The sequence below is a fragment of the Tetrao urogallus genome (assembly GCF_951394365.1).
Source record: "Tetrao urogallus genome assembly, chromosome: 12".
Taxonomy (NCBI): domain Eukaryota; kingdom Metazoa; phylum Chordata; class Aves; order Galliformes; family Phasianidae; genus Tetrao; species Tetrao urogallus.
The window spans coordinates 5,926,587-5,953,183 of record NC_136825.1 but is presented as its reverse complement, the minus strand read 5'-3'; the positions used below and the strand labels follow the sequence as shown (position 1 = coordinate 5,953,183).

The following is a 26,597-nucleotide window of genomic DNA, read 5'->3' as shown; positions in this document are numbered from 1 at the left end:
CACAGTGCTTTCAAGAGCAGGTCTAACAGCTGCGATGATTTTTAGCTATGAATTACCTTAAAGAATAAAGTTTGAATAATGTCTGAATGCGTCTGGTATTCCCAGATGGCATTGTAATATCCTGAAAAAAACCTAAGGCTATTGAGCATTTGAACAGTACTACATGGGAGCTGTGAAAGTCTATGACTGGTCATTATTCATGTGGGGTAAATAAACAGGGAAATAAGTCATACAGAATTGAAATGATGGAGTCAGGACAGGACAGCCAGTCTGCTCACATTCTGAGCCGCACTTCTAGGCAATGACAGTCCTAATGTACTCATCTCCCTTAACCTTGCTCGTGGTGATTTACTGTTCCTCTCTCAGTGGTTGCACAGGCAGCAGGGGAAGAGACCAAGTGGTAATTTTTTCCTGCACCAAGTCCCCAAGCAAATGGATTGTATGGCTCTAATAAAAATAGTCATAAATGAAGTTTTTTTGTTAAAACTTCATGATCAATGATAATGTGATCAATGTATTTGATTTCTATTGTATCCATCACTGAAGTACCTGAACACAATTTCTGCACAAGACAAACGAAAAAATAATGAAGAAATGAAAGTCCGTGTGGTCACAAGATAAGTCACATTAGCATACCTTGGCCATGCCAAATCTGTGACTGCTTTGTTTTCTTGTCCTTTTTAATTTAAAATGCAATTCCTGATGGCTCTGAGGAGCTTAAAGCTGCTTCTATCTACTGAAGGGAAAGGTACAGGTCTTTGCAGTGACTACAGACAGAATTGCTTCTTTTGCCTTTATGATTCATACATTGCTGCACCAGTAAGAAAAAGCCCGTGGCCAATATAGAACAAAATAGTTACCTCAATGTGAATAAACATGGGGAAACAGAGGTTTCTCTTGGCTGCAAAAAGCAGACAAAGAAATAAATCTAGCATGCTATATTGTTAGAGGCTCCTTTGCAAACATCTTTGTTAATATAGCCAGTGCACGGATACAGGGAAAAACAAATCAATGAGGGCATTTTCCTATTGATAAGAGATGTTGTGGACTACAGGTTGGAACAGTGGCTGAAATAGGTATTCAGAACATGCTCTCAAAGGACAAAACATGAGATGCATCTGCTGTCAAGCAAGATGGAGGCTTCATAGTGCACAGTGCTGGAAGGAGAAATGTTGAATAAGATGGAAAAGTGAAGAGAGTCCCGAGGATTTGTTTTTCACCCTGTAATAAACAGGTTTTTTTTTTTTTAGAGAAGAGAAGATTTTAAAGAAAGCAATATTTTAGAACACAACATAAAGACTGCACAATTTTTTTTGCGTTAAAACAGACAAAAAAGCCCCATTGTTTTACTGTTTTTATAAGAAAATGCATCACTCATCTTAAAAATGTTTTTGATCCTTTATAAGTTGAAAGAAAATGTAATTTGATTTATGTCTCAGTGAAAACTACAGTATTCTCCATTCTAGGGGTTTGGTTCTGCCGTCCATACATTGCTTCCTCTGAGCAAAGCAATGAGCCATTATTCAGGGTCTAAACAAAACCAAACTATTGAGCTACTGCAGTTTTTGATTGATTTCCATGTGGTCTGTGTTTCCAGTAACAAACATTTCTTTACCTGTCTTAGTCCAAAAGTATGATAGACCTGCAATTAGATTTCCTCTGAAGGGCAGCTGCCCTCCATGAAATCCAGGCATGAACGCTCAGAGCAGTGTCTGTGGTGAAGACAGGTTTGTCCCTGACACAGTCACACTTCGGACCTGTCGTTGAATTGATGATTGTGTTCTGAAAATACAGGATTGGAATCAATGAGAACTATTGATGGTAACTGCCAGCATTCCTCCACAAGCATACTGTTCCATTTTCCTGTGCTTTCTAAACACCATTTTAATAGTCACTATTGCAAAGGATGACAGCACTTGACCAGCAGATAAGGATGGAGATCAAAGAACTCTTAATTGCCTTTTGTTCAGCATTGCTGCAAAAATAGGAGTTCTATGTTTCCTCAGTTGCCACAACCAACGAGGGCAAGACCTGCTTCTGTCCTGGGCAAGACGTTCCAACTGTGGAATAGCCATCCATCTTTTGGGCATACTGACTGGCAAACAGGATACGATTCAATAACTCAGGATAAACTACAGTCTGAGATCAAAGATGAAGAGAGACAGCTTTAAATCATTAGTCAGGGTCAATCAAAACACTCCCAAGTAATCAGCATACAGTGGGGACTATGCTAGCAGGCAATCCACTGCAAAATAAATGCCATCTCACTGTCCAAATTCACTTGGGATGTTTCAGACCCACAGTGCGATGTCAGTGAGCTGTGCCTTGGATCACTTGGGATGCCACTCAGCTGACACGTGCTACCCATCTTTCCCACTGCACTTCACCATCTGAGCTAGAACTGTAATAAGATGCCAGCTGAGTGAATCATCAGGAATCAAATGCATGTTATTCTTTATTCAACTGCTGCCTGCCTGGTCATGCATTCAAATGTCCAGATCTAAAGTGACAGAACTTTGTATTCCTTTTTACAGCACCAAATTAACTGTGCATAGCAAACGGAGGGGAATATTGATGCCATTACCAGGGGAGCAAGGGAAGAAAAAAATGCTTCCTGACCTTTAAAGTAGCGAGATGCCTCCACACGCTGCTCAGAGCAAAAGGAATGGCATCATTCTCATACGTCACAGAGAAAATTCTCGACCGTGTTAATGAGCAGGTTTTGAATCCTCGTCCAAAAGATGTTTTAAGGACAATGTAAAAGACATTTAAGGCAGCAGACTTCTCTTTTCATCAGATCTGTTTGAACTTCTCGAGGTAATGAAGGCAGCAAAGCTCCCCTGTGGCTGGCATTCTATCTCCTTTGCTCCTGAGATGTATTTGTTTACTGCTTCATTTATAGCAGACTTAGATGAAAAATTCTCAGAAATAGGCTTTAAAGAATATGATACCTGCAAACTTTCTCAAGACTAGGAAGAAAATCCCAAAGCATCACATACTAAGTATAAAGAAATACAAAAACTGTTTCTCCTGTATCTCACACCACTCATTAATGTGAATGAAAATGTTTTACTCCATTACTCATTACAGTTGTAAATAAGGAATTTCTTAGTTTTTCTGCTTTCCCCAAATGCAACATGAATACATAACCCAAGATGAAATAAGTGCTTTGTGAAAATAAGGAATATTGATCAACTCTGATTTGTAACAAACCCACAGTGCAAAGAGAGAATCCCTATTCTCAAACAGAACTGAGTTGTTGCAGAGGGCTGGAAGGAGCACTCCATGCACACCCAGTTCCATAGGGATGTTCTCTGCACACACTGAATGGAATTTGAGAAGGCTCCAGGGAGACTTGAGAGCAGCCTTTTGGTACCTATAAGGGCTGTAAGCAGGAAGGGGACAGACTGTGTAGCAGGGTCTGCTGTGACAGGACAAAGGGAAATGACTTCATACCGATATGAGGAAGTTGTTGTTTGCAATAACGGTGGTGAGGTCCTGGCACAGGTTGTCCAGAGAGCTGGTGGATGTCCCATCCCTGGAGACAGGCTGGATGGGCTCTGAGCACCTGATGGAGCTGTGGGTGTCCCTGTTCATTGCAGGGGAGCTCGACCAGATGGCCTTTAAAAGTCCTTCCAACTCAAGAGGTTCTATGATTCTACGAAATATTCATCGCAACTGCTTCAAACTCGAGTTGCTTGCTTTCAGTGCTTGTGTCAACTGTGAGGCACCTGTCCACCTGGATGCTCTTCCCAGCGCTGAGAGCACCCACTCGGCTGACCCCAAGAGCTGCAGAAGGGAAAGTGGTGAAGAACACCTTGACCCGCCCGGCTCTTCAGCGATGTGAGGGCAGATCTGGGGAGGAGGTGGTTTACATTCCCTAAGGGGAGGGACGGGCTGGAGTTCAGGTGCCAGGCACCTCAATTAGAGACCTGAGCGCTGCGCCCTCGTTGAGCGCCACGCACGGCCGGGCAGAGCCGGGCTCCCCGTCCCGTACCGCGCACGCAGCTCTGGGCAAACGCGCGTCCCGGGGGGAACTTTTCGGCCGCGCCTCGCGAGGAGCCGGGCTCGGGGACGGCACAGCGGCAGGGCCGCGGGCTGCTACCTGGGGCCGCCAGTTTCGCCGCCAGCCCACGAGCAGAACGCCCCGCGCCCGCCCCGCCCTGCCGCCGGCTGCGACGCCGAGCCGCCGCCTCAGCTCCGCTCCGTCCCGCTCCCCCGGCCGCGCGGTCCCCTCCCGCCGCGTGGAGGCGGATGGCGCTGCGCAGCTAGTCGGTGCATTGCGGCGGCGGGCGGACCCGCGCCGTGCCTGCGGCCATTCCACACGGCGGCACCGCGCCTCGCACAGCCGCAGCCGGCGGGAGCCGCACCGCAGCCCCGCCATGGCCAAGGAAGGAGCGCAGCGAGCGGAGGAGACGGAGCAGATGATCGAGAAGGAGGGCGGCAAGGAGGCCGCCGAAAGCAGCGCGGGCGGCAGCCTGCGGGCGGCGGACACCAAGGAGATGAGAGCCGTGGTGCTGTCCGCCTTCGGGGGGCTCAACAAGCTGCGCGTGTCCAAGAAAGCCATGCCGGAGCCGCAGGAAGGGGAGCTGAAGATCCGCGTGAAAGCCTGGTCCAGTATCGCCTGTCTGCCGGGGCGGGGGCGCGCGGGGCTCAGCGCCGGGTGGGGCCGGGGCCGGCGGGTCCCTGGCGGGGGAACTTCCCCACTTGTGGCTTCCGCCGGCCGCCGCCTGTGCCCGGCATCCAGCGGGGAGCGGAGGTGCGGGTGCGCTGTCAGGAGCGGCGCCGAGACAAAAATCATCGATTTTCGTGGTGCCGTCAGGGAGACACGGGGAAAAACCGCGTCCGCCCCCGTTCAGGGTTTGGTTTTGCTGTGTGCTTTCGGTCCCTGCGGTGCTCGGTCCGCCGGTCCCGCTGCTGGCTGCCGGCACGGCGCGGTCCCTGCCCGCTTAGCGGTCTGCCGGCTTTCCTAGACGGCTTTTCTGTTTTCTCCAGACAACTGAAGCAGATCGTGCTTCCTAGGGAGCCACTTCTCGGTGCACGTGTTCCTGTATGAAAATAGAATTATTTGTTTTTTTCTTTTCAAGTGGCAGGAGACAACGAGAGGGCCTTCCTGCACAGATTGGCCGCCTGCTGTCCTGTTCAGTTGGGTGGCATGATGCTTCCCGAAGGCGAACACAGAGGAAGGCTGAGCTGTGTCGCAGGGCAGCGCGGTGTGGGCGATCACCCTGTGGATGGGCGCCCTGTGCATGTGCCTTAGATCTGGAGCTCCCCGGGGACTTAAAGGATATTGCAGCCTGGGAGGTGCTGGCACCAGGGGATCGTAAGGGTTGTGGGGAGGAATTCCGCCCCAACAACCCCAAAGTATCACCCACAAGAAGTGAGATCCATAGACCTGAACAGGGAACGATAACTGTGACTGAGTGTTGTTTAATTGTTTGACTCTTAATGGCTTTGATGAGAAATGCAAGAAGTTCCAGGCTAGAAGAAGTAATGATAGCCCATTTAGCTCTTGGGTAGCTCGTTCTGCTATCGGGGGCTGTTATTCTACTGAGGAACAGGTCCTGTTGTTTTCTTAGTGATGCTTCTAAGCTGTTAACAAAAGTTATCCTGCAAAAGCTTACATATTCTAAGCACATGCAAACATATTCCTTTGTATGCTTGAGGAATTTACACCCATCTTCAGTGTCTGCATGAACTCCATTTCCATCAAAGGAATAGATCTCAAATAGCAAGCTTCCTGTGAAGGACCTTTTTTTTTTCTTCCAATAAATAGAAATACTGTGCTGTGCTCTAGTACTGTAGTGAGCTGTGTGAGTTCCAGGATTGCTGTTTATGGCATCGGTGGATCTGCTCAGACCACGCAGCTCTGCATGCTGTCACAGCTGTCGTTCATGCCGGCTGAGTCCATCTGCGTGGACTGCTTGTCTGGGCATGGCTGTAGGGCTGATGTGCTCAGGTCACCAAAGTTTGCTTCCAAATAAGGCAAAATCAACTCGTCTGATCTTCTTCATAGTAAATAGAGAAGATTTGTCAAGGTGACAACGATGGGCTTGTGGTCTAGTCTGGGAAACCGAGCAACAGAAGTAACTGTTGGTTTTCCCTGTGTGGCATCCACCTGTTAATGCACCCAGTGCTGAGCATGTCAAAGATGAGCTTCCTCTAGGTCGTATTGTTGCCAAATAATGCTTAGTGGAACAGATCTGCAGTTGACTTTCATGGCAGAGTTAACTTGTGGAGAAAATTAATCATTATTTTAAGGCAGTATGTGTATGCATGATAAATAATACAGATAGTAAAGGCAGTTAAATTATTTCTGCGTGTGTATTTTGTAGTATGGCACTGTAAATAGAGGTGATGGAGGGTACATTGCTGTTAGCATGTTGACTTATCCTTCTGAAGGCCTGTCACATCAGTGATCCAATTGAAAATGTCTCAGTTGTGATGAGTCATGTGTTAGCCTCATTCTGTGAGTAATGGATGGAGCAGCCATTGATGTCCAAGCTGAGTCACAGCTTCTGCATATCTCCTGAAATAATTTTTGGTTGATAATGACAGAGCAGCTGAAATTGCTCTGTTTGTTTTTACTGCCACTTGCAGCCTACAAAATATTAGTGGACGTGTTGTTCGATAGATGAGACAAATAGCTCGAGCAATCCCAGACGGACATTTCAGATAAGATGTGTGGGTAAGGAGTGGTGTCCTGCAATTACCTCCTTTTATTTTTGTTTGTTCTGTTATAATTATTTCTTCCTTGTGTCGTTATACATGTGCGTCATGAGGAGTGAAGCAGAAGTGATCCTTCTGACCCGGTGGTTTTGAGATAGCATCACTTAAAAAAATTGAGAGCAAGTGAACAAAATCCACAGAGTAGGAGACAGTGTATCAATTTCCTTTGTAAAAGGAGTCTTGATCATGTGCTGTGGCTGTTTCCGGATGAAAAGCATGTGATTTTCAGGCAATTTACTTGCTGGCGTAAAAGGAGACTTAAGAACCTAGAACTCAGTGCTCTTCTTTGCTCTGTTGTATTTCAATGACTTCAGTGTTTAATATCAGTGGAATCTTACAGTGAAATAAGAAAGATCAAAAGCAGCTCCTGTCCAAACCAGAGTGCTGACGTTGGTCAGCGTGATCTGATGTTTTGTAGTGGAAGTGCTGGGCGTCCTGCAGTGTGTGGATCAGAGCAAAGTGAACCTAAGTGACCACTGCTGATCCGATGATGAAAGAAGATGATAGAACACTGCACCCACAGGAGTTTCCATAGTTTAAAAAAAACACAGCGAAGTTAAACCTCAGTAACAGAAGTGAATATTCAAGAGCTTCAAAGCTATTAAGGCAAAGCATTGCAGTCTTAGAAAGTCAGATTTGAAGATAATTCAATTTTGATGAACAGTGGGTTTGGAGATGGACATGTAAGGCAGTCTGTGTAGCTCACACCACTGTCCTTGCTGCTTTGCTGAGAGCTCCTTGCAGAGCCTCTGTCAGCCTAATTTATGTGCTTCCCTATCTCCATGTGCATACAGCTTTTGATTTAGGATGTAGAGCACATGACTGCAGGAAGCTGTGCGCTGTTCCTCAGTGGGTCACTTAGAATTTACTCTTTTCCTTTTGAGTATGAGTGTACGGGAAATACAGCAGTCACTTTCTTTTACTGCACACCAGAAGAGGCTATGCTGGTTCATGCTGATACAAGGGATGAATGGTGGTTATTCTCTAGAATCTCTGACATTTTTTTACGATGTTCTTTGCAGCCAAATTCCCTTTTCCTTTATCTGCTGCAGATTGAATCTCAGAGAAGGATTTGACAAGGTTGGATGTCCTGGAAATAGTTACTAAGATAGCTACTTGTTTTTGAGCTCTCTGTCTGATTAAAAATGATAATAATTTGCTGGTTTTATCATATATCCAGTTGTACTTTCAGCTTTGTTGTGGATAGGGCTTGTTCAAATCTGGCTTATAGCAACTCATTTATATGAGAGGATGCAGAGGAATGAAACCGAATGCATAAATGAGAGTAACAGGGACACGAAAGCACATAGGCCCGTAGGAAACTAACGGTGATTGCTTAGTTGTTTGGTTATGGTTGTTTTGTGGGGTTTTTTATGTGTTTGTTTTGTTGTTGTCATCTTTATTTATTTATTTATTTTCCTTCTCACATGCTGAGTGCTTCACAGGCATTTTGTTGTTCAGAATTCCTGTTTCGTGTATCAACTTCTCAGTGGCAACGCGGGGTTGGCCTTGGCCGCTGGATAAGAAGTGGTCTTTCCAAGATAATTTCAAAGCTCCCAACCCAACTGTGCCCAAACCCTCCTGCCCTTGATGAGCTTTGTGTATATGTGTATGGTGTGTGTTTGTGGTTTTTATTTTTTAATTTTCCTCCCGAGTTGGTCAAGCTTGGTTGTTATAGCTATATTTTCCAAAAACAATCAGTAATTCTAGTTTTGGAGCTAAAGGCGATGGGCTCAGGTCATTTTTAAACTGTGTACCTCAATTACAAATATTTACATTTGGTGATTTTATTTTTATTTTTATTTTTTTTTCCCCATTGACCTACATCTCATGAATGCCGTCTTGTCTTCATGTTTGTGCTGTGTGTCTCTTTTTGTTTGTTGGGTCTGTTCAGTCTGTGAGCGTCTTGATTAGTGTCTGACTAAAGCTCCATCTCATAAATTCTTGTACACATCAGTAATTTTATGTATCAGAGCAGTTGTTGGCATCATATCACATGAGTAGGACTGGCAGTGTGCATAGCTTCATAGACATGGGGGAGTTAGTATGCAGCAATTCCAGCTAATAATAAACACAGGGCTGTGTTTTACAAGGGTGGATTAATGCTGAAGCATACTGTTAGAGTGTTGCTATAAGTGCTAGAAGTTTTAACTGTGTGTATGGCTTTTGTTCCAGGAATCAGTATGTACACATAGGGGATAAACCTTGCCCCAACAGTAGTTGTTTTTCTTGTTTCATTTTGTATTGGAGTCTGCCTTGGAAACTGCATTTTATTAAATAAAACTGGATGGCATACAAAAGATAAAGCAAAGGTGCTTCAGAATTTTTTGTAAAGCTCAGGCTACAGGGGGGAATTGTAAACATCCTGAGCAAGAGCCCTGAGGATTCCAAAGACCTCAATAATCATTGTAAGACTGTGTAAAAGTGGTTCAGGAGGAATAGTTGTAAAATAATGGCGTATCTAAAACTGATCAAGTTCTCATCACAGTTTGGACTCCTACCTGAGATGAACGCAAGATTCATTCTTGGAGTCACTTCTGAATTTAGGACAGTTCCATCAGAGTACTTTTGGACCAAAACACCTACAGTGTTTGAGGATTCTTCTCTTTGTTAAATTGACCTGGTTTTATTTGCCAGCTAGTGATGCCTTCATGGAAAACATAATGTTTCCCTGTTATGAATTCGAAATGGCCCCTGTGAATTTTTACATGTGACTCCTAAGCAGTCGGAATGCTTTGGAGCTCTGTTTAAGGATGGATGTGGTTGCCTTGCATTGTGTGCTTCTGCCCACAGCCTGTGCAGCACTGCTGTAAAGTCAGTCTGCTCCACATGTGAAGGATGGGAATATCTGCTGGGTCACTTCTGCGCTGTGGAGCCCAGGTTTTTAATGAAGATTTCTGTCTTTGTCATCTCACAGGTCAAGATTTCCCCCTTTGCTTTGATGTATGGCAATAACTCTGATTTTGTTTTTTTTTTCCTCGTGTTTTACAGCGGTTTGAATTTTATTGACTTGATGGTGCGACAGGGGAATATTGACAACCCCCCTAAGACACCACTTGTTCCTGGCTTTGAATGCTCTGGAATCGTAGAAGCTCTTGGAGATGGTGTGAAAGGATTTGAGGTAATATTCTCTTTAATTTCAGGGAAAGACTAGAAAGTACCGTTTCACTGAGATTGTTATTGCTTTCTGTTATGTCTTTGCCAGCAGCCTTCATTACCATGTTGAGATCTGAAATGGCAATTTTTCCTTTCGGCTTCCCAAGCATGAGAATGACCTCTTCAATTAATACCTAAAGCCACCAGTGTGATCTTCAGATCCTACCTGAAAAGTCACCTGTGCTGTGTGCACATCCAGGTGGTTTTGTAGGAACTGATGAGCTTTAGGAAAGTAAAAGAAGCTGAGTTAAGTTTTATTGGCCATGTTTGCTGTCATTATAGTTCAATTCCTTGAAGCCCATGCACTGCTGATGCTAGTTCCAGTTCTTGATCTTGAGCTAACAAGGCCCCATTGATGGTAAGCATTGTTTCTTACAGCTGCGTGCATTCATATAGTGCAGACAATAATGGGACCTTGATTCTGGGTATGTGACTTAACTTCTTCTTGAGTGATCAGAATCTGTTTTGCCTAACAGAGTAATGATAAATGACAGATAGTTAATGTGTGTAATAAAGCTATCAGAGCTGGTTGGCGTTACGTACTCTCCAGTGTATTGTGTATAAACAGTGCTGTGTTCTACTTACTGTTTTCATTGCTGATGTTAAACACCTCAATTCCCTCCAATCTCGTACTCTGTTACTTACTAATGTAAGTAAAAATAGATATAAAAAATTCTGAAATAGGACACAAATGAGTTAATGCATGTCAAACGTATATCAGCTATTTGCTGACTCTATCATGTCATCAAGTATAATTGCGTTTCTAAATTCTTACTGTATCTTGATGTTAAGAAGGCAGTTACCTAAAATTTATTTAAAAGTAATAATTGTGTGGTTCTGGAAGAACTTCAGAATTTCTCTGTTGAGTACAGATTTAGTTTCCAGTAGGGCCAGTTAGTTTCCAGTTAGTTTCCAGGCCAATTTAGTTTCCAGTAGGGTGTCAATGATAAGCTTCTCTTAGGACATTTCTCCATTTTCCCCCTTCTGCCTTGTCTCTGCCTTGCAGTAAATTATAATCTTTCAATGTTTTTGTGATAAACAGTAACTGAATGGAAACTTAAGTATCTGAAAAACTCTTCTGATTCAGTTGTTCAGCTCTAGTATTCTGTTACCTGTAGTCCACATGGAGGAATATTTTATGAAAGGACAGTAGGAAGTTTTCTGATATAGATCAGCATTTTCAGTTTAAATGTTCCTGCTATTTTTAAAGGGCATCATGTAAAGCTACAACATGTGGTTCTTGTCTGAGTAACGTTGCCCCTGAATGAATATACTGGGCCTCTGAAGATTATGACTTTGTTCTGACCATAAAGCATGTTTGTGCCCTGGTGAACTTCCTGAAATCTAAACAAGTCCAGGTATTTTACTTCTTACATATGGTCAGTGTAGCTGTGGTGGTGTTTCAAGTAATCTCGAAGATCTAAAACTTGAAATAATGTTATGCACAGGTATGAACCCATCACCAGGGGAATGTCCCAAGATGGAGCTGCAATAATGCTCTGTCAGCTTCTTTATGGAACTTTTGCACTGAATAGAAGGATGCCAGATGCTCGTTGTCTTGTTGGCGTATGCTGTTACCTCTGTTTGTAATGACTGCAGGAATGGCTGAGATTGCACCCTATATTTTCTGACCTCCTTTCCCTTTGTAGATCCCCTCCAGTTCAAGTCCTGTTCAAGTTGCGTTATGCTCAGGCCATCTTACAGTTGAGATATTGCCAGCTATTTATTGTCTTCACTGGCTGTGATTGCATTATTGTGTGATATGATGACATGGAGTGGCAGTCCGTTTTGATAGAGATGTGTAAAAACATGCTTTATATTGAAAGAAAGCTCTCCTTTTTTTTGGGGAGGGGGAAGGAGGGGGTGGAGGGTGGGGGGAGTAAAAGAGTAACAGCCTCTTCTTCTTCCCACCAAAAGCAAAAGCTGATTTCTGCTGAGCCCAGATGTAACAGGTGTGATCTATAGTTGTGAGGATGGCCCAATCTGACATGCTTCTGTATAATTTTCATAGAAAATATGATTTTTATTATTATTATTATTTTTATTATTATTAAGAAATCGCTCCGAAGAAGGGTCTCTCTCCTTTGCATTCTTTTTGGTAGTCAGTTCTGTTTGCAACGATACAGGACTGTGATAATACTCACTAATTAATCTGAACAGACTTTAAATTTTATATACTTTGTTAACAGCAAAAGGAAACCACAGAATGCTTACCAGTGATGCGTTGCTAATTTGAATGTGAATTTCAGAGGAGACATCTCAGTGAAACTGGAATGACGGTTCTGTTTCAGTATTTTTATTCTAAGAGAGATACAAACCTTTCAGAACTGTCAGCAGTACCTTAGCATTTAGCTAACCCACAATATCCCAAAGCCAAAGTGACAACAAGTACTTGGGAGACCAAAATGTGCCTGTTCTGTACTGCTGTGGAGCATCATTATCTTTACTATCTGTCATCCACAGCTTGACCAAGAGAGGTGCAGATCTTAGAACTTCCTACCTACAGTTTTAGTTGCACACATATCCTCGATGTTTTTTTTTGTTGTTGTTCTTGTTTCTAGATTGGAGACAGAATCATGGCTTTTGTAAACTACAACGCATGGGCTGAAGTGGTTTGTACCCCGGCAGAGTTCGTCTACAAGATCCCAGATGACATGAGTTTTTCTGAAGCTGCTGCATTTCCCATGAACTTTGTAACTGCCTACATGATGCTCTTTGAAGTTGCTAACCTAAGAGAGGGCATGTCTGTGCTGGTTCACTCTGCAGGAGGTGGGGTGGTAAGTTGGAGCTTTTCTTACGTTCCTATCAAGTCACTGAAGTAAGCCAGATGCTGCGGTTCGATTTGACATCAGTCTTTCCTACATGAGGGATTGTGGTGCAGGAGCTACGTCGGACAGTGATGCAGGCTTTTGGTGAAATAAAAATGCTCTGACAATCAACTCTACCCCAAAAAGCACCAAAAGCCTTTTTGAGGTACTCAGAAATGAACAAGAAAGTGTTACCTCAAACTTTGTATCCCTGCCTTTCTGCACTTTGTACTTGTTGGTTGTGGAAGAAGGCTGTAAGGAAGGGATTAAATGAATCAGCTCCCAGCATAAAGTCCTCGTGGTAACTGTAATTCTCCTTGCTGTAAATGGCCCTGCTGGAATATTCCTGCAGATACGATGTGCAGATGTGATGTTTCTTTGTGAAAGGCAGTGCGCTTTTTTCCTCTGTTGGGATTTAAAACAGTGGAAAATATTATTGTGCCAAATCTGAGGAAAATGCCATACACATGCAGAATTTGAGTCAGAGGGGGCTGCTGCATGCCATGTTTTGGGTTGTTGGTAAAGAGGCGTTGCGCTGCATAGGCAAGACAATGGTTGAATGGATTGGGTGGAACAGCAGGGCACACAGTGACATGAGAAGCCCACACATGGTGTTACCAACTGCTTCAAATATCTTTGGAAAAATCTCTCTTGAATAAAATATTAAGACACCTACAAGGTAATATGTTTATGTTGGAAATTACGCAGTCCTCTTCCATAAGACAGATTTTATGACCTTAGAACATGAGCAGATCTCAACCTTTTAAATTAGAGTACCTCCTCTGTTTTACTATCATTCCTTATTTATGCTAAATTAATATTTTATTGTCTGCTGAAGTGTCTGGTAGGCAGCCCCAAACACCTTTTCCCTGATTCTATGCCCTTAGGCCTTCTTTTAGATTCTCATGGAAATGAAGTCTGTAACCAAAGGAATAAATTCATCAGTTCCCTGCACAAAGTATTTTTAGCTAACAGTAATCCTACTTGCAGTAAATGATCCTCTTGAAAAACTTCTGTAAATGAATGGAATTTGTAATCTTATTATGTTTCAGCACAGTGCAACCTAGAGCATTATGGCTGACTTTATTGTTCTATAACATTAAATCTCGTCATGTGGAATTTAAACAACTGGAGGCCACACATTGAGGGAACTGGATATTCGGTAGGACTTTAAGGCTCTGTGTTTACCTGTGAGGCCACTAGCCCAGCTGACTCTATATGGACCCAGGCTGAGCATACTGAATTAGCAAAACACCCAAGAGTGTGTGCATATGCATAACTTTAGCGAAAATGGACTTTTAGAATAGACTGTCTAGACTGTCTGCATTAGGATAAAGTGTCCTTGCTACATTTTTCCTTTTTTTTTTTTTTTTTCTCTCTCTCTTTTTTTTTTTTTTTTTTTAGCTTCACTCATCTCTATTATTCCTTAATTATCTTCCTTAAGCACTGCTAACACTCTACTAGCCTATACACACTTCTTCACTGGGCAAGCCCTGTGCTGGGCTATCCAGTTAAGATGCTGCTGCCTTTCTTCCTTTCTGCTGTTGCAGATGCCCAGTGAACATTTTTCTGATAGTCCTGTGTTGTGCTGCTTGTGGGCCTCTTCTGAGAGAAGCTAAAGTAGGGGAAGGTCCTGTATGGCTCCCAAGAGAAAAAACACATTTTTTTTCCCTTCTGAAGAAGTTAAATAACAGAGCTTCCAGAGGAAAGAGCAGAGGCGCAGGAGGAACAGTCAAAGTGAGCAGTATTATTGTAGATCTGTGTGATCTGGGGAGAGCTGCAGATGAAGTGGAAATCCACTGGTTAGCCTGCAGGGCAGGATGCTGATCGCTGTGTCACGGGGGCAGAGCCTTGTGCAGGCTATTGGGTTTGGTGAGGAGAGCATGTATCGTTAGGACCAGAAGGGAAAAGCTTTTCCCATTCCTTGGTAGGTCTTGCAGGTAAAATCTCATTCTGCAGATGTGATTTTCTGCTCAAGATTTCAGAGGAAATGTGCTGAAGGCACGTCTTCCCCCTTAAACCACTCTTACACTCTGTCTGTTAATCCTTTGAAAAATATAACAGCCTCAACCGAGCAAATTATTTTCATGAAGTGCTTTGCTAATAAAACAGAAGACTGACACTGAAGTCACTGCAGGAAGAGATTTGTGTGTGTGTGTCTTATTGCTTTAACAGATACCAGGTCCATTAACGTTTTCACCATGTAGAAAACCTGTCCAGTTTGTTTTTAAATGCCGTAGAAATTCCAGAATACTTTAATGAGACAGTAGGCTCCCTGTGGGACTAGAAGCTTGTAATTTTCTTTTCTCATTATACACGATCATTATTTTAGCCACTTCAGGCAGTTTAAAAAAAAAAAAAGAACTTGTTGCTTCAAAAAGCTTTTGTGAGGTTCTTTGTTCTGGCTCCCCAGCTCCCTTCAGGAGAATCCTGCAGCTTTTTCAGAAAGCACTCAGGGAAAATTCTCAGGGACCTTTATTTTTGTGTTGCCTCAATGTATTTATGTGGCCTTGTTTTTGTTTGTAGATATTTCTGGTAGGGAGGAAACTACCAAACTGCTTTCCCATCTGTGCCTGGGATATGTTTAGTATGTGATGGTATCATTTGGTGTCTGACCAGGTGTTCTAGTTAAGGTGATTTACTTACTTCTGGAAGTTTCAAAGGGTATCGGAAGATAATGTAGAAAAAAAGAAAATGCACTGCCTCCCACTCAGCTACAAGGTGAGGGAGTTGTGTGATCTTCACTGTAGGAAAGATAGCTGGCTGTAGGGAAGCATCTTGTCTCTCTGAAACAGGAGGAGAAATACGGACAGTCACCACCTGCTTGTAACACTGCATATTGTAGCCTTCCATTTAATAAGAAAGACCTGCTGCAGCACTCAGATAAGGGGATTTGAAAGAGGAGATAGTGTTTACTTTTGTTTCCTAGGGTCAGGTTGTTGATTTTGACTGTTTGGAATGGGAGCTGCAATGGGTGTTTTGGTTTTCTTGTCTCTTTTTATCTGGTGAGATGGGAGAAAGTAAGAGAAACTGACTGTCAGCTGCCATCCTGGAAGGTGAAGTAGGCTGGAGAAATAGCAGGGGCCTTCTGGCTCACAGTTCTCATCAGGCATAGATAAGAAATTAGTGTCTTGCAAAGCATTTTCTTATCATTCCTCTGTTGCAGATTAAGATCTAACAAGAACCAGGCTGGTCATATGCTATCACTTAACACTTCTGTTTAAGTGGTCTGTTACACTGTACAGCAGGGCAGTTCAACGGTTAACAAGATAAAACTGTATAGTACCTATGAAGTATAAATGCCTAAAGCTAGGGAGATGTGCCCTTCTGAACTGATTGCTAAAATAGTGAGGTCAGCTGACAATGAACTTCAAAAACTTAGGATTATACACACACAGAAATCAAAGCTGAGAAGTGTGAGAGGTTTGCAAGAACACGTGACTTACTGTAGGGCAAATACCCAGATGAGAAAGTGGCTTAAATTTAACTGTAAAACTCTATAACTGATGTTTGGAATGTCTGTAAGAGAATGGTAGAATAGGTCCCGTCACAAATATACTTAAATGACATTTTTTTCAAGGGTAGCTAAGTGGCAACTGGAAAAATAGAGTGAGGAAACAGAGCATTAGCATGCACTCCCCTGGGACTGATCTGCTGTGCGAAGCAATTACTTCTTTAAAATGAAGACTGCTCAAGTCAGTGCGTTCAGTGTAAGTTTCAGTACAGGCTTGTATGAGATTACATTAATAATTTGAAGAACAACTTCATAAATTATGGACTATGTCCTGGATTAATTGAATTGGTGTATTTTACAGGATTCCTGTATTTAAAAAAAACAACATAAAAACAATTATCATCATTTCTATATGTAATAAATCTAATTTCTCTGCCTGTTAGATCTGCTTGGAACGAATTCTTTTGTGGATTTAGATTTGTTAGAGGCTGCCATTATGCCCATATGCCCATTTGCTCATCTGTTTAGTTTTTATATATTGCCTATTCCAAGAGCACAAATTACTGGTCATTTACCACAATCATGTAAACACTTCAATTTCATTGCTTAACTCCTCAGATACGAGGCAGAATTACTAGCCAGTTCTTTCACATTTCACACTCCCAGGTGTAGAACCAGGCTGCTTTTAATGCAGTATTGATTGCTATCCTGAAACTGTGATCTGACCTTCCTTCCACCCTCAGAAGAGGAAGTAGAGGAAGATACAGATGCAAGCTCTCCTGTTTGAATTCAAAGGATAAATCTGACTTGGCAACAGATCTAGGCCATCCTGGCAGGAGGGGTTACTGCTTGGCAGGAGCCCTTATTTTTATTTTGTCTCCCCTGCATAAATTGCAAATATTTGAGGATGTGTTCCAAAATGAATCACATCTATCTGACAAAGAAGTGGCACTCTTTAGCAGCTGATCTCATGGTATCACAGGAATTCCTTCGAAAGAATGATCAAATTTCTTCCTAAAAGAGGAAAAAAAAAAAACCAAACAAAAACCAAAACAACTCTGCATTTATCCCTTCAAATTTTCCCTGCTCTGTTTTGCAGTATGAGAAGTTTTCCTCAATTTCCAGATTTAATTTGTAACCAGTTAATGTATCTCTGTATCTTCTCTGGCTCTTTCATTTAAATTAACTGTTTTTTCATCTTGAGACAGTTCCTTCATATCTCTTTGGTAGTATGTATATATGGTTAGAAAAATGCTCATGATCAAACCTTTCCTTGGCCTGTGTTTTTTCACGTTGAAAGCAAGTTTGCTCGTGCACACTCAGTTTCTATAATAAGGTCAGATGTCTGTTTCATTGAGCATCCTACTCACAGTACTCCACACGGAAGTATTTCCTGGGCTTTGAGCTGAGTGACTGCAAAGCTGCAGTGGGCAGTCTGAAAGCCAGCCTTCTGAAACAGATCTCTCAGCATCCCCCATCGTTTTCAACATTGTATGGGCTGATTGAATTTAGGTCTGTCTGCACGTAGCAGGTAGGAGTACATTAAATAGCTCTCTTGACTTGTATTTGAGTTAGTTCTTCTTGAATATGTGTTATTGGAATTTACTCCCTTTTTCTGATGATCTCAACTGGTATATTGCACAGTGGCATTACAGCTTCCCGATCTGATAAAAACTTTATCCAGTACCTTCCAGAACACTTGCTGTTTTCTTCTCAGTAGTTCATAGGTATTCTGCACTTAATAAATACACCCCCAAGTGCTTTTCTCCGATTTCTTCTCTGTCTGAAAAGGAAGAGAATAAATCAGCCCACACAAAGCCATGTGTAGCTGCTTTCAGTATCCTAGCTGACTCATTTGAAGCCAGACAGGGTCTCTTTACACCGTGATGCCCTGTGCCATGTGAATGCCTCTAAAGCAATGGATATGCTCCCTCAGCAGCACAGGAAAGTCCCAGTGCCATGTCTGAGTCTATTTCCAGACGCTGCCTCAGAGCGTAATCTGTTAATCAAACACAAAAGCTTGGCAAGCCGTACACAAAAAGCAGTTTCCCTGACCAAAGCAGGCTGTAGTGTCTGAAGGCCTTTCTTTCTGCTCTCCCCAGAGGATTTGTCCTTTTCCCCAAGTCCCCTACTGAATCACCTCACAGGCTGCCACTGCTGCACTCTTCCTTGGCTGTTCTGCCTTTTCTGATGGAGTTTGTGTGCTCTGAGCAAGAACTGTGGCAGGTGGATGCTGGCTCCCTTTAGTGCAGAGGGTTTACACCAAATGTAGACACAGCCATGAGTTTTGGTTGCACCCAAACGTCACAATTTTTCAAGGAAGGAGGAGAAAGCATTCCCTGCTGATTTGTGCAGAAAGTCAGTCTTAGGATAAAAAGAGATTGTTACCTCACCTCACCTCCTGCTGCCTCTTCTCCAAAACTTTCTGTGGTGCACTGAGTGTAACGGATGCTGCCTTAACAATTGCTTTGTTTGTCCACTCTGCAATGTTCACTTGAGTTCTTGGTTTCCAATTTCCTCTGCTGTACCAGAAAGTTAACACCCTCAGGAGATGAAGTACTGTGCAGCTAGCTTCTCCTGACACCACAAAAAAGTTCTCCTTGATGCCAGGAGATCTGTAGACATCCTCTCTTGCAGTTTTGTTACTCTTTGTGTACTTCGTGCCACCTTCAAATATGGGCATGTGGCAGCAGTGCATTTTGGAAGTATGTTATCTTCATGTTCAGTTCCAGACAGCTTTTGTGTGCAAGTATAAGTCTGAGTGAGTTTTGAAATGCCATAGCACCTCAGGCTGCAAAAATATCCTCCAGAAGTGATCATTTCTTACCGATGCTATTGATTCTCATAGATGCTGTTTTGCTGGGTGTTGTTTTGTAGATGGTTTGTTCATTCCTGCTGTAAGGCTCGGCTCCGGTTATATCATAGCAAAGTATATAGAGCAGAAAGAGTGCATGAAAGACTACTGATGTGTGACTGCTGTACATCAGTGCAAAATGGTCTCTCTTGTGCCTTTTGGTCAGAACCTTTCAGAAATTCAGTAATTTATTTATAATTCAGCCATTGTTAAGTTAGTATTAATAAGCTGATTAGATTAGTAAATTTTCGTATAGTCATGCTTTTCATACTGACTTTTCAATGCCTGTGATATTTCCATGGTTTTAACTTTGAAATTGCTTAAATGAACAAAGTGGTCTGTTTCTTTTTTTTAATTTAAAATCTGCTTTTCCTCTCTTTTATATGACTATCTCAGCATGAGAAGTTTCTGATCCTGCAGGTTTAAAGTTGGGTTTTAAAGCAAACAAATGTATAAAAATTTCAGGTTTTTTTACTGGAACTAAAGCTTACAGAAGTGTATTCACTTAAAATAGATAAATAGATTCTATAATAATCACATTTAGATTAGGTTCAATACATTGATGTCATAAATTGTCAGGAGCCCTTGAAAATGAGTCTGCCAGACAGACTTTGAAGCTAGTGAGATGTGAGATGCTCTTGTGCTGAGTCCAGTACACAAGACTTGCTTTGCTTCCGTAGAACACTGAAACCCAAGCTGTTTGTCAGTGTACAGTTCTGTATGAGAAACTGTGTGTGTGCACATAGCTGGATTGCTCTGAAGGTAATGCCTTCTATTGATTTCCATGGAAACTACAACAGGTATAAAGAGCACAATAACATTATTAATAGAGCAAATTCTCAGCTACAAAATGCTGTTTTTTAGTGTAGTCACCACCATTAGCTGTGCATTTTTGCCAACAAGGAGCTAGCTCCACTGTCATGCCAGCAACATCCATTTCTAATGCCATGGGCTGAGATAATAAAATAGGAGACGTTACTTTTGGAGCAGTCCTCGTATATAGATTTTAAAGCAGATTAATTCCCTTGTAAGGAAATAATTTGTAACCGTGTCTATCACTTCAGTGAAGCAATTGATCAGTTAATTCAAAAGCAGCTAAATCTCCTTAAACATAAAAGTAAGTATCTGTATGATAATTACTTTTTTTGCCCTTTATCATCTTCCCTCCCTGTGGTCAGGGCGAGTGCAGTGGGGAGTCACAGTTAGCAAGGAGAGCCCACCTACATCTCCATGGCCCAGAGAAGAGGATGGTTTTCCTTCCAGCTGCAAAACTCCTTCTGCATGCTTCTTTTGTAAACTGTGGGCATTCTGAACGCTGGGGCCCCTCACACTTGCAATTAACATGTATAGCCCTCTAAAACGAAAGCTGCTAATCCAAAAGTAGCTAAATGACTTGAGGGATTAAGAAGAGAGATTTAAGAGCAACTTGCATAGCTGCAGTGCTGTTCTGGAGCTTAGTCGAATTCCTCAGAAATTAGTGAAACATTCAAGTTTGTAGGGTGAGTTGAGTTCTCCCATTTAGATGAGGAAATCTTGCTAAGTCCAGTATCAGCCTTTATTCCTGTATTTTTGAAATTCAAATGTTAGGAACACTTTGCACCAAAATAAGTGCAAACCAAGGTTAGCTTCAGAAAGCTGTACAAGAACGTTTCATGGAATTGTCACAGAATAGTTCAGTGATCTTGTTCATCCAGTTATGAAAAATACTGGTCATGTGAGTCAGTTTTAGGGTTTAAGTATCCACAGAAAGCTGGAAAGTATTCTCATGTAAGATCTTAGATAAGCTTATCTCTATGGGGGGTGAAAGGAAGAAAATAGGTTATGTACATTGTGATGTTTTTCATGCATTTCTCCTATTCGTCTGACGGTGGTTTAGTTAAATGTTAATTAGGATAAAAAACATTTCCTGCTCTAATATTTGACCTTTCAAACATACACCGTCTTTGATTCAGGATACATTCATTATCCCTTGTATTCCTGACTTACATTGAAAGTGCAGAAAACTAATTAAAGAATAGATCAATAATGTCAGAATTTCACTCAACTAGCATATGTTATAAAATACTAATGTAGACATGTAATTTACTGTGGGTAATGATTTTCTGGAAGGCGTAGAAAATGAGAAGTTGATTACTAGAGAAAATAGCTGAGAAAAAAGAGATGCAGAAGTCAGATTGTTTTTTCTTGTAATTCTGTGTTTTTGGAGGCTTCCGACCGAGCTGATAAGAAATAGGAAAGACAGCATGAGAAGAGTGAAACTGTGCTACTAGAAAACATCTCATCTTGTGATGTCTTCCCCAGGAAGACATTTGCCTATGATTTCTATTAACTTAAGGATTCAAATCCAGGAAAACAGTGGATGATTTTAAAAAGAAAAGGTCATTTATGTTTGGTATTGGATTATCGTGCTACAAATCTACATGCAGATCTGGGTCCTGCTGTAAGTTTCTCTGAGCTGCTGGACATGTTCAATTTGCTCTGCTATTTCCATTTGTCACCTGTAAAGAACGAATTAGAATGCATCCTCTCTTGTTCCCTTCTCTTCACCTGTTGGTATCTGCCCAAAGGTCACAGAAACTGCTCTTGCTGTGTAGCTGTTTACTGACTAACTCTGTTTGCATGCCACCATATAAAAATACTACTGTTGTCCTCTTGAGATGTTCAGCTTTGATGACTGTCACTAGCAATTACACTCAGCATTAAATGGGAAGATGCCAAGACCCCAGGGTATGCAGGATTACCCAATTATTCTATTGTAAATAAAAGCCAAGCACTGATTACTGGTATTTACATAGTAATAATCAGAGTTTCTGGTTTGAATGTGCTGAAATGTGTTTATCCATGGATGATTTTACTGGTCATGCATGCTGTTTACAAATGACAATAAGTCATAAGGCTGTAAGTGTAAGTAAGAATCTGCTAAATTCAGCTAGATGTTATTTCCTGAATCACAGTGCTGTTTCTTGCTTCTGGGCATATCCATGTAACCCTACTATTTCCAGTGGAATAATGCAGTTGCAGTGAGGAGTGGAATTTGTTTCTTTAACTGAGGGATAGTTAGGCAGTTTTACACCCGTGTGTGTCAGTGGATGCATGTATGTGTGTGTAGATAGAAGTTCAGGCTGTCATGGAGCACAATGAACTTCTCTTTCTCAGCAGTGTAATTGTAGAAAAAAAGTGTAGAAAGAAAGCGGGGTTCTGTTTCAGATCTCAGAAATTAAAACCATAATGTGAAGTGCGTTTTATTTACAGCAAGAAATTCCTGCAAGCTCATTTAAACATAGGCACAGGGAAGCATAAGCTTACACTGTAGAAGCCATGGAACTGAGAGGATATACTAGGAGAATCATTCCCCTGTGTGTGCTCAAGGCCATTTTCTCCTCTTCCCTACTGATTGGTTTTGAAGATGGGGCACTGGGCTCAGTGAGCCTGATAGTGTGACTCATGGCTATTTCTGCATTCTGAAACATCAGTAATAATAATGGTTGTTATTAAGAACAGGGAAAACAGATTTGCTGTACTGTGCAAGATTTGCCACGCTAAACTGGTATCTCCTACTGAAACAAGAAGAAAATGTGATCCCTTAAAAAAAAAGTAGATTATATGTTATACTGGACCACAGGAATCTGAGGAATAGAAGCTGTATCTAAGTATCAGAAACAGTTATCTGCCGTAAGTTTTGTTATGGCATAAAGTGCTGTGAGGCCTTCTTGTGAACAGAGGTTAGAATCACACATGGAAGCAGCCACAATTATTCTGAGGCATGGAGTGCCGATGTTACTCCAGGGTCTCTGGGAAAAAGGCAGAGTAGAAAGTGTGAAATATTTCTGATGTTCTCTTCCAGCAATCGTTTTTTATGTTCCTTGTAAATTCATGCAATTTCCGCTAAATTACCCTGCCTTTGTTAAGAGAACAAGAACTCCTTTCCAATACAATTCTTGATAGAATGAATTCGTTTAATCTTTGTAATTACTTTGTCTTCAGGATATCCATCTGATTTAAGTGTGTTTTTTTCCTATGACTGAATTGCACTACACTGGTAAGAAATTAGTTTGGGAAGTGCTTGCATGTTTGGTGTTGGATTTTGCCCTGTCACGAATGAATTGGTAACTGCAAAGTCTGTCTACCAGTTTCCATATCAATGAACTAACATTATAATGTGCTTGCAGGGTCAAGCTGTTGCTCAGCTCTGTTCAACCATTCCCAATGTTACTGTTTTTGGAACAGCTTCATCTTTCAAACATGAAGCAATCAAAGACTCAGTAACTCACCTGTTTGACAGAAATGCAGACTATGTGCAAGAAGTAAAAAGGTATTTTTGTTTTTCTCAAGTAAGTGTTATATACTGTCTGGCAAAATACCATGAAAAACACTGGGCTGATTCTATCTACGGGAAGAGATTACCCTGTTGAGTTCAGGAGCTGGAATTATTCAAGAAAACAGCTTAGATCCTTAGACAAGGAACAAAATAGCAAGCATCTCTTTATTCTTTATAAGCAGCATAAGATTTGCAAAGTAAATACAAAGAAGAATACAGATGTGACCAGAAAACTCCAGTTATCTCTGTATGTAGTAGCTCACTGTAGCTTTACAGAGTAAGAAGTTTTCAGTGAATCTGTAAGTTATCCAAGTTTTAGAAGAGCTCTCTGGTGTGACTCCATCTGCCTGTGCTTCTGTCTTCTGCCAGGGACTGATAGCAGAGCATGTGATGTCTGTTTTAGTTTCAGATCCTCAGGTTTTGTTTGTTTGCATTTAGATTAGAATTATCCTGTTGCCTTCAGAAATCCTGTATGCTTTGTGTGCTTCTGTTTCCATTTATATGCTTTCAAATACCTTTTTTTGTTTCAGTTTGCCTAACTGCTTTTAGATAGCGATATCAATAAAGGTGACAAAACTGTGGAATTAATAAGAAAATCTTAGTGAAAAAAAAAGTCTTTTTTGTTTTACTTGTCAGATAAATAAGAGAAAATGCGTTTTCCTTTATCTTCTATCTGTTAAAATACTGACTTATTTAGTTGGGCACAGCAATACATTTCTCAAAGGATCACTGCAAGACTTAAATTCCTGTGAATCCTATTGCAAAGTGAGGCTTCTTTCTTGTTTTTTCAGAATCTCAGCAGAAGGGGTAGATATTGTTTTGGATTGTCTGTGTGGAGAAAATACCGGGAAAGGCCTCAGCCTTCTCAAGCCACTTGGGACCTACATTTTATATGGTGAGTGAAAGCAGGTACATCTTTCAAAACTAAAACTTCGCTAAGCTTAAAATCATCTCAGCCACTCATTCCAAAACTGGATATTTATATGAATGGCTACCACGTGATATTCTCTTGATTCAACCATTTCCAGTCAAGGATTTTGGAGTAGATAAGCATAGGCTAAATTATTGAGAAACAATAGCTAATACAAAGAAATTCTTAAAAGAAAAAATCAGAAAATAAATGTGTTTCAGATAATTAAATGCTGAATTCTGCAAGAAGAGCTTAGGAGCAAGCGTGGATCTCTCATTCTTTGCACCACAAGAATCACACTGAGGCCTAACAGCTCAAACACAGAGCAGGAGGGAACCTTAGGGGAGGCTTTCAGAGAGAAATCTGTCATTTCTGTTGGCATGACTTTGAGGAATTCAAGCCTGGGTTTCTGTTACCAAATTCCGAATTGCACACTGAGTGCTTCACATACTGAGTAAGCACATCTTGCCTGCAGTTCTGCCAGGTTGCCTTGTTGTTTATTGGTAATGCCACCACAGTCAGCTTACAGGAGTCAGCTGAAGGGATTGCTCAATTCTGCAAATGAAGAATATATCTCTGTTGTAGTGGGAGGTGCAATGGCATCGCCGAAAAGCATTTCTGCTTCCTTGGTCTCACATCCAGTGGCAGTAACAATGAGGGAACACTGTCACTCAGGTATCTACGTGGAGTGTACAAACCCAACCTGTTTGTTATGTAGTTCCTGCCAGTGAATTTCTGTTGTGTTTGTTATCAGGTTGAAATGAACAGTATGTGTATGTTCAGACTTGTAGTAGTCTGACCTTTGATGGTCGGATATATTTATCTGTTGATGGAAGAGAGGATATCACTGTGGTGATCAATCCTGTGTAATTATAGAGATGAATGTTATTTTATTGGGAATAAATGAAGAGCTGCAGAAGAGAATGGTATCAGAATGACTAATAGCACTTAACCTGTTCCTGGCTTTGAAAGAAATTGTCTTGGAATAGAAAAAAATCTACTTACAATAAATGGTTTGATCGTCAGCGTGTAGTCAGTCGTGTCTGTGTACTCATCTTTTACAGGTTCATCTAACGTGGTTACTGGGGAGACAAAAAGCTTCTTCAGTTTTGCAAAATCAGTAAGTGTCCCAGCACTGTGATTCCACTCTGCTTTCCTCTAACCTCAGTCTTCTCTGAACGATGTTGCTAAATAGTTTTATGGCTGCACTGTGGTCTGACACGTTTTATTCTGATATGACAGCTATACAGGAATTGAATCTGTGTATGATGCATATTTAAGCTGTTATCTACCAGACATACATCTGTAAAAACAAAGCTGGATAAGCAGTGTATGGTTTCATTGTTTTGAGAACAGTCAAGAGCTGCTTTCAAAGGATGGGAGATCCATTATTTCTAGTGTCGAGTCCTAAAGCTTGACACAAAAATGAGTTTTATTTCTGCATGTCAGTCATTAGCTACCTGCTTTTTAGCCTGTTAAATAAAATCCTTACCACTTGTCTTGGCTGCTATTTGAGAACTGACAGATGAGTCATGTAGCATATCTGCATAGATAGTTTTCTTTTTCAACTTTTTAGTATAATTTCTGAAGATTGTTTCTCTACCTTGCTGCTGTTTTTTCCTTTCCAGTGGTGGCAGGTTGAGAAAGTGAATCCTATCAAGCTGTATGAGGAGAACAAAGTTATTGCTGGATTTTCTCTGTTGAACCTACTTTTCAAACAGAATCGAGGTAGCCTGGTCAAGATTGTGATGGACAAACTCCTAAATCTATATAACAGTAAGAAGATCAAGCCTGTAGTTGATTCATTATGGGCTTTGGAAGAGGTAGGAGCAAAAATTTATTTCCACCTGTTGAGGGTTGTTGTTTTTTTTTTTAATGTATATGCATTGTTGGATGCAAAATTGGTTTTAAATCTGCATTCACAGATTTCTTTAGTAAATATTTCTGGAGTTCCAAACTCTCTGTGCAACATTCTTCAAAATACTAAGAAAAGTGAGTTTTTAATCTTAGAAAATTGTTTCTAATTCCTAAGCACATGAAATTTGCGACTAAGTAGTGCAGCATGAAATGCAGATATTGTAATTGAAAACAAAACCTACTTTGAGGAGAAGATCAAGTACATAAGCTTTACTTCTGGTTTGTGCTTGCAAACCTCACAAGCTTGAAGCTTTTCAGGAAAGTACTGAACACGTATTACAGAAAGTTGAATCAGAATTCTCTTAAATGTAAGTTAATGCTCCAGTGATTTTATTTTTTTTCCCTTCTAATTACTCAGTTCTCCTTAGAGAAATGCAAACAAACTAATCTGATCATAGCCTGTGTAGTGACAAGCTCCTTGACCAAAGAAAACTTTTATCACCTGAAACACT

General features: G+C 41.4%; 1 protein-coding gene across 1 annotated transcript in view; it reads left to right on the top strand.

The window, feature by feature from the left end:
* Window positions 1–4,382: 4,382 nt before the first annotated feature.
* VAT1L (vesicle amine transport 1 like) overlaps window positions 4,383–26,597 on the top strand; it is a gene marked incomplete at both ends in the record, with an annotated part of 43,078 nt that continues 20,863 nt past the window's right edge. The window contains 7 exons of the mRNA XM_079541488.1: window positions 4,383–4,612; window positions 9,721–9,850; window positions 12,447–12,662; window positions 23,170–23,312; window positions 24,110–24,213; window positions 25,293–25,348; window positions 25,857–26,051. Coding sequence (XP_079397614.1) covers window positions 4,383–4,612; window positions 9,721–9,850; window positions 12,447–12,662; window positions 23,170–23,312; window positions 24,110–24,213; window positions 25,293–25,348; window positions 25,857–26,051 — 1,074 coding nt within the window. The remainder of the gene's footprint in view (window positions 4,613–9,720; window positions 9,851–12,446; window positions 12,663–23,169; window positions 23,313–24,109; window positions 24,214–25,292; window positions 25,349–25,856; window positions 26,052–26,597) is intronic.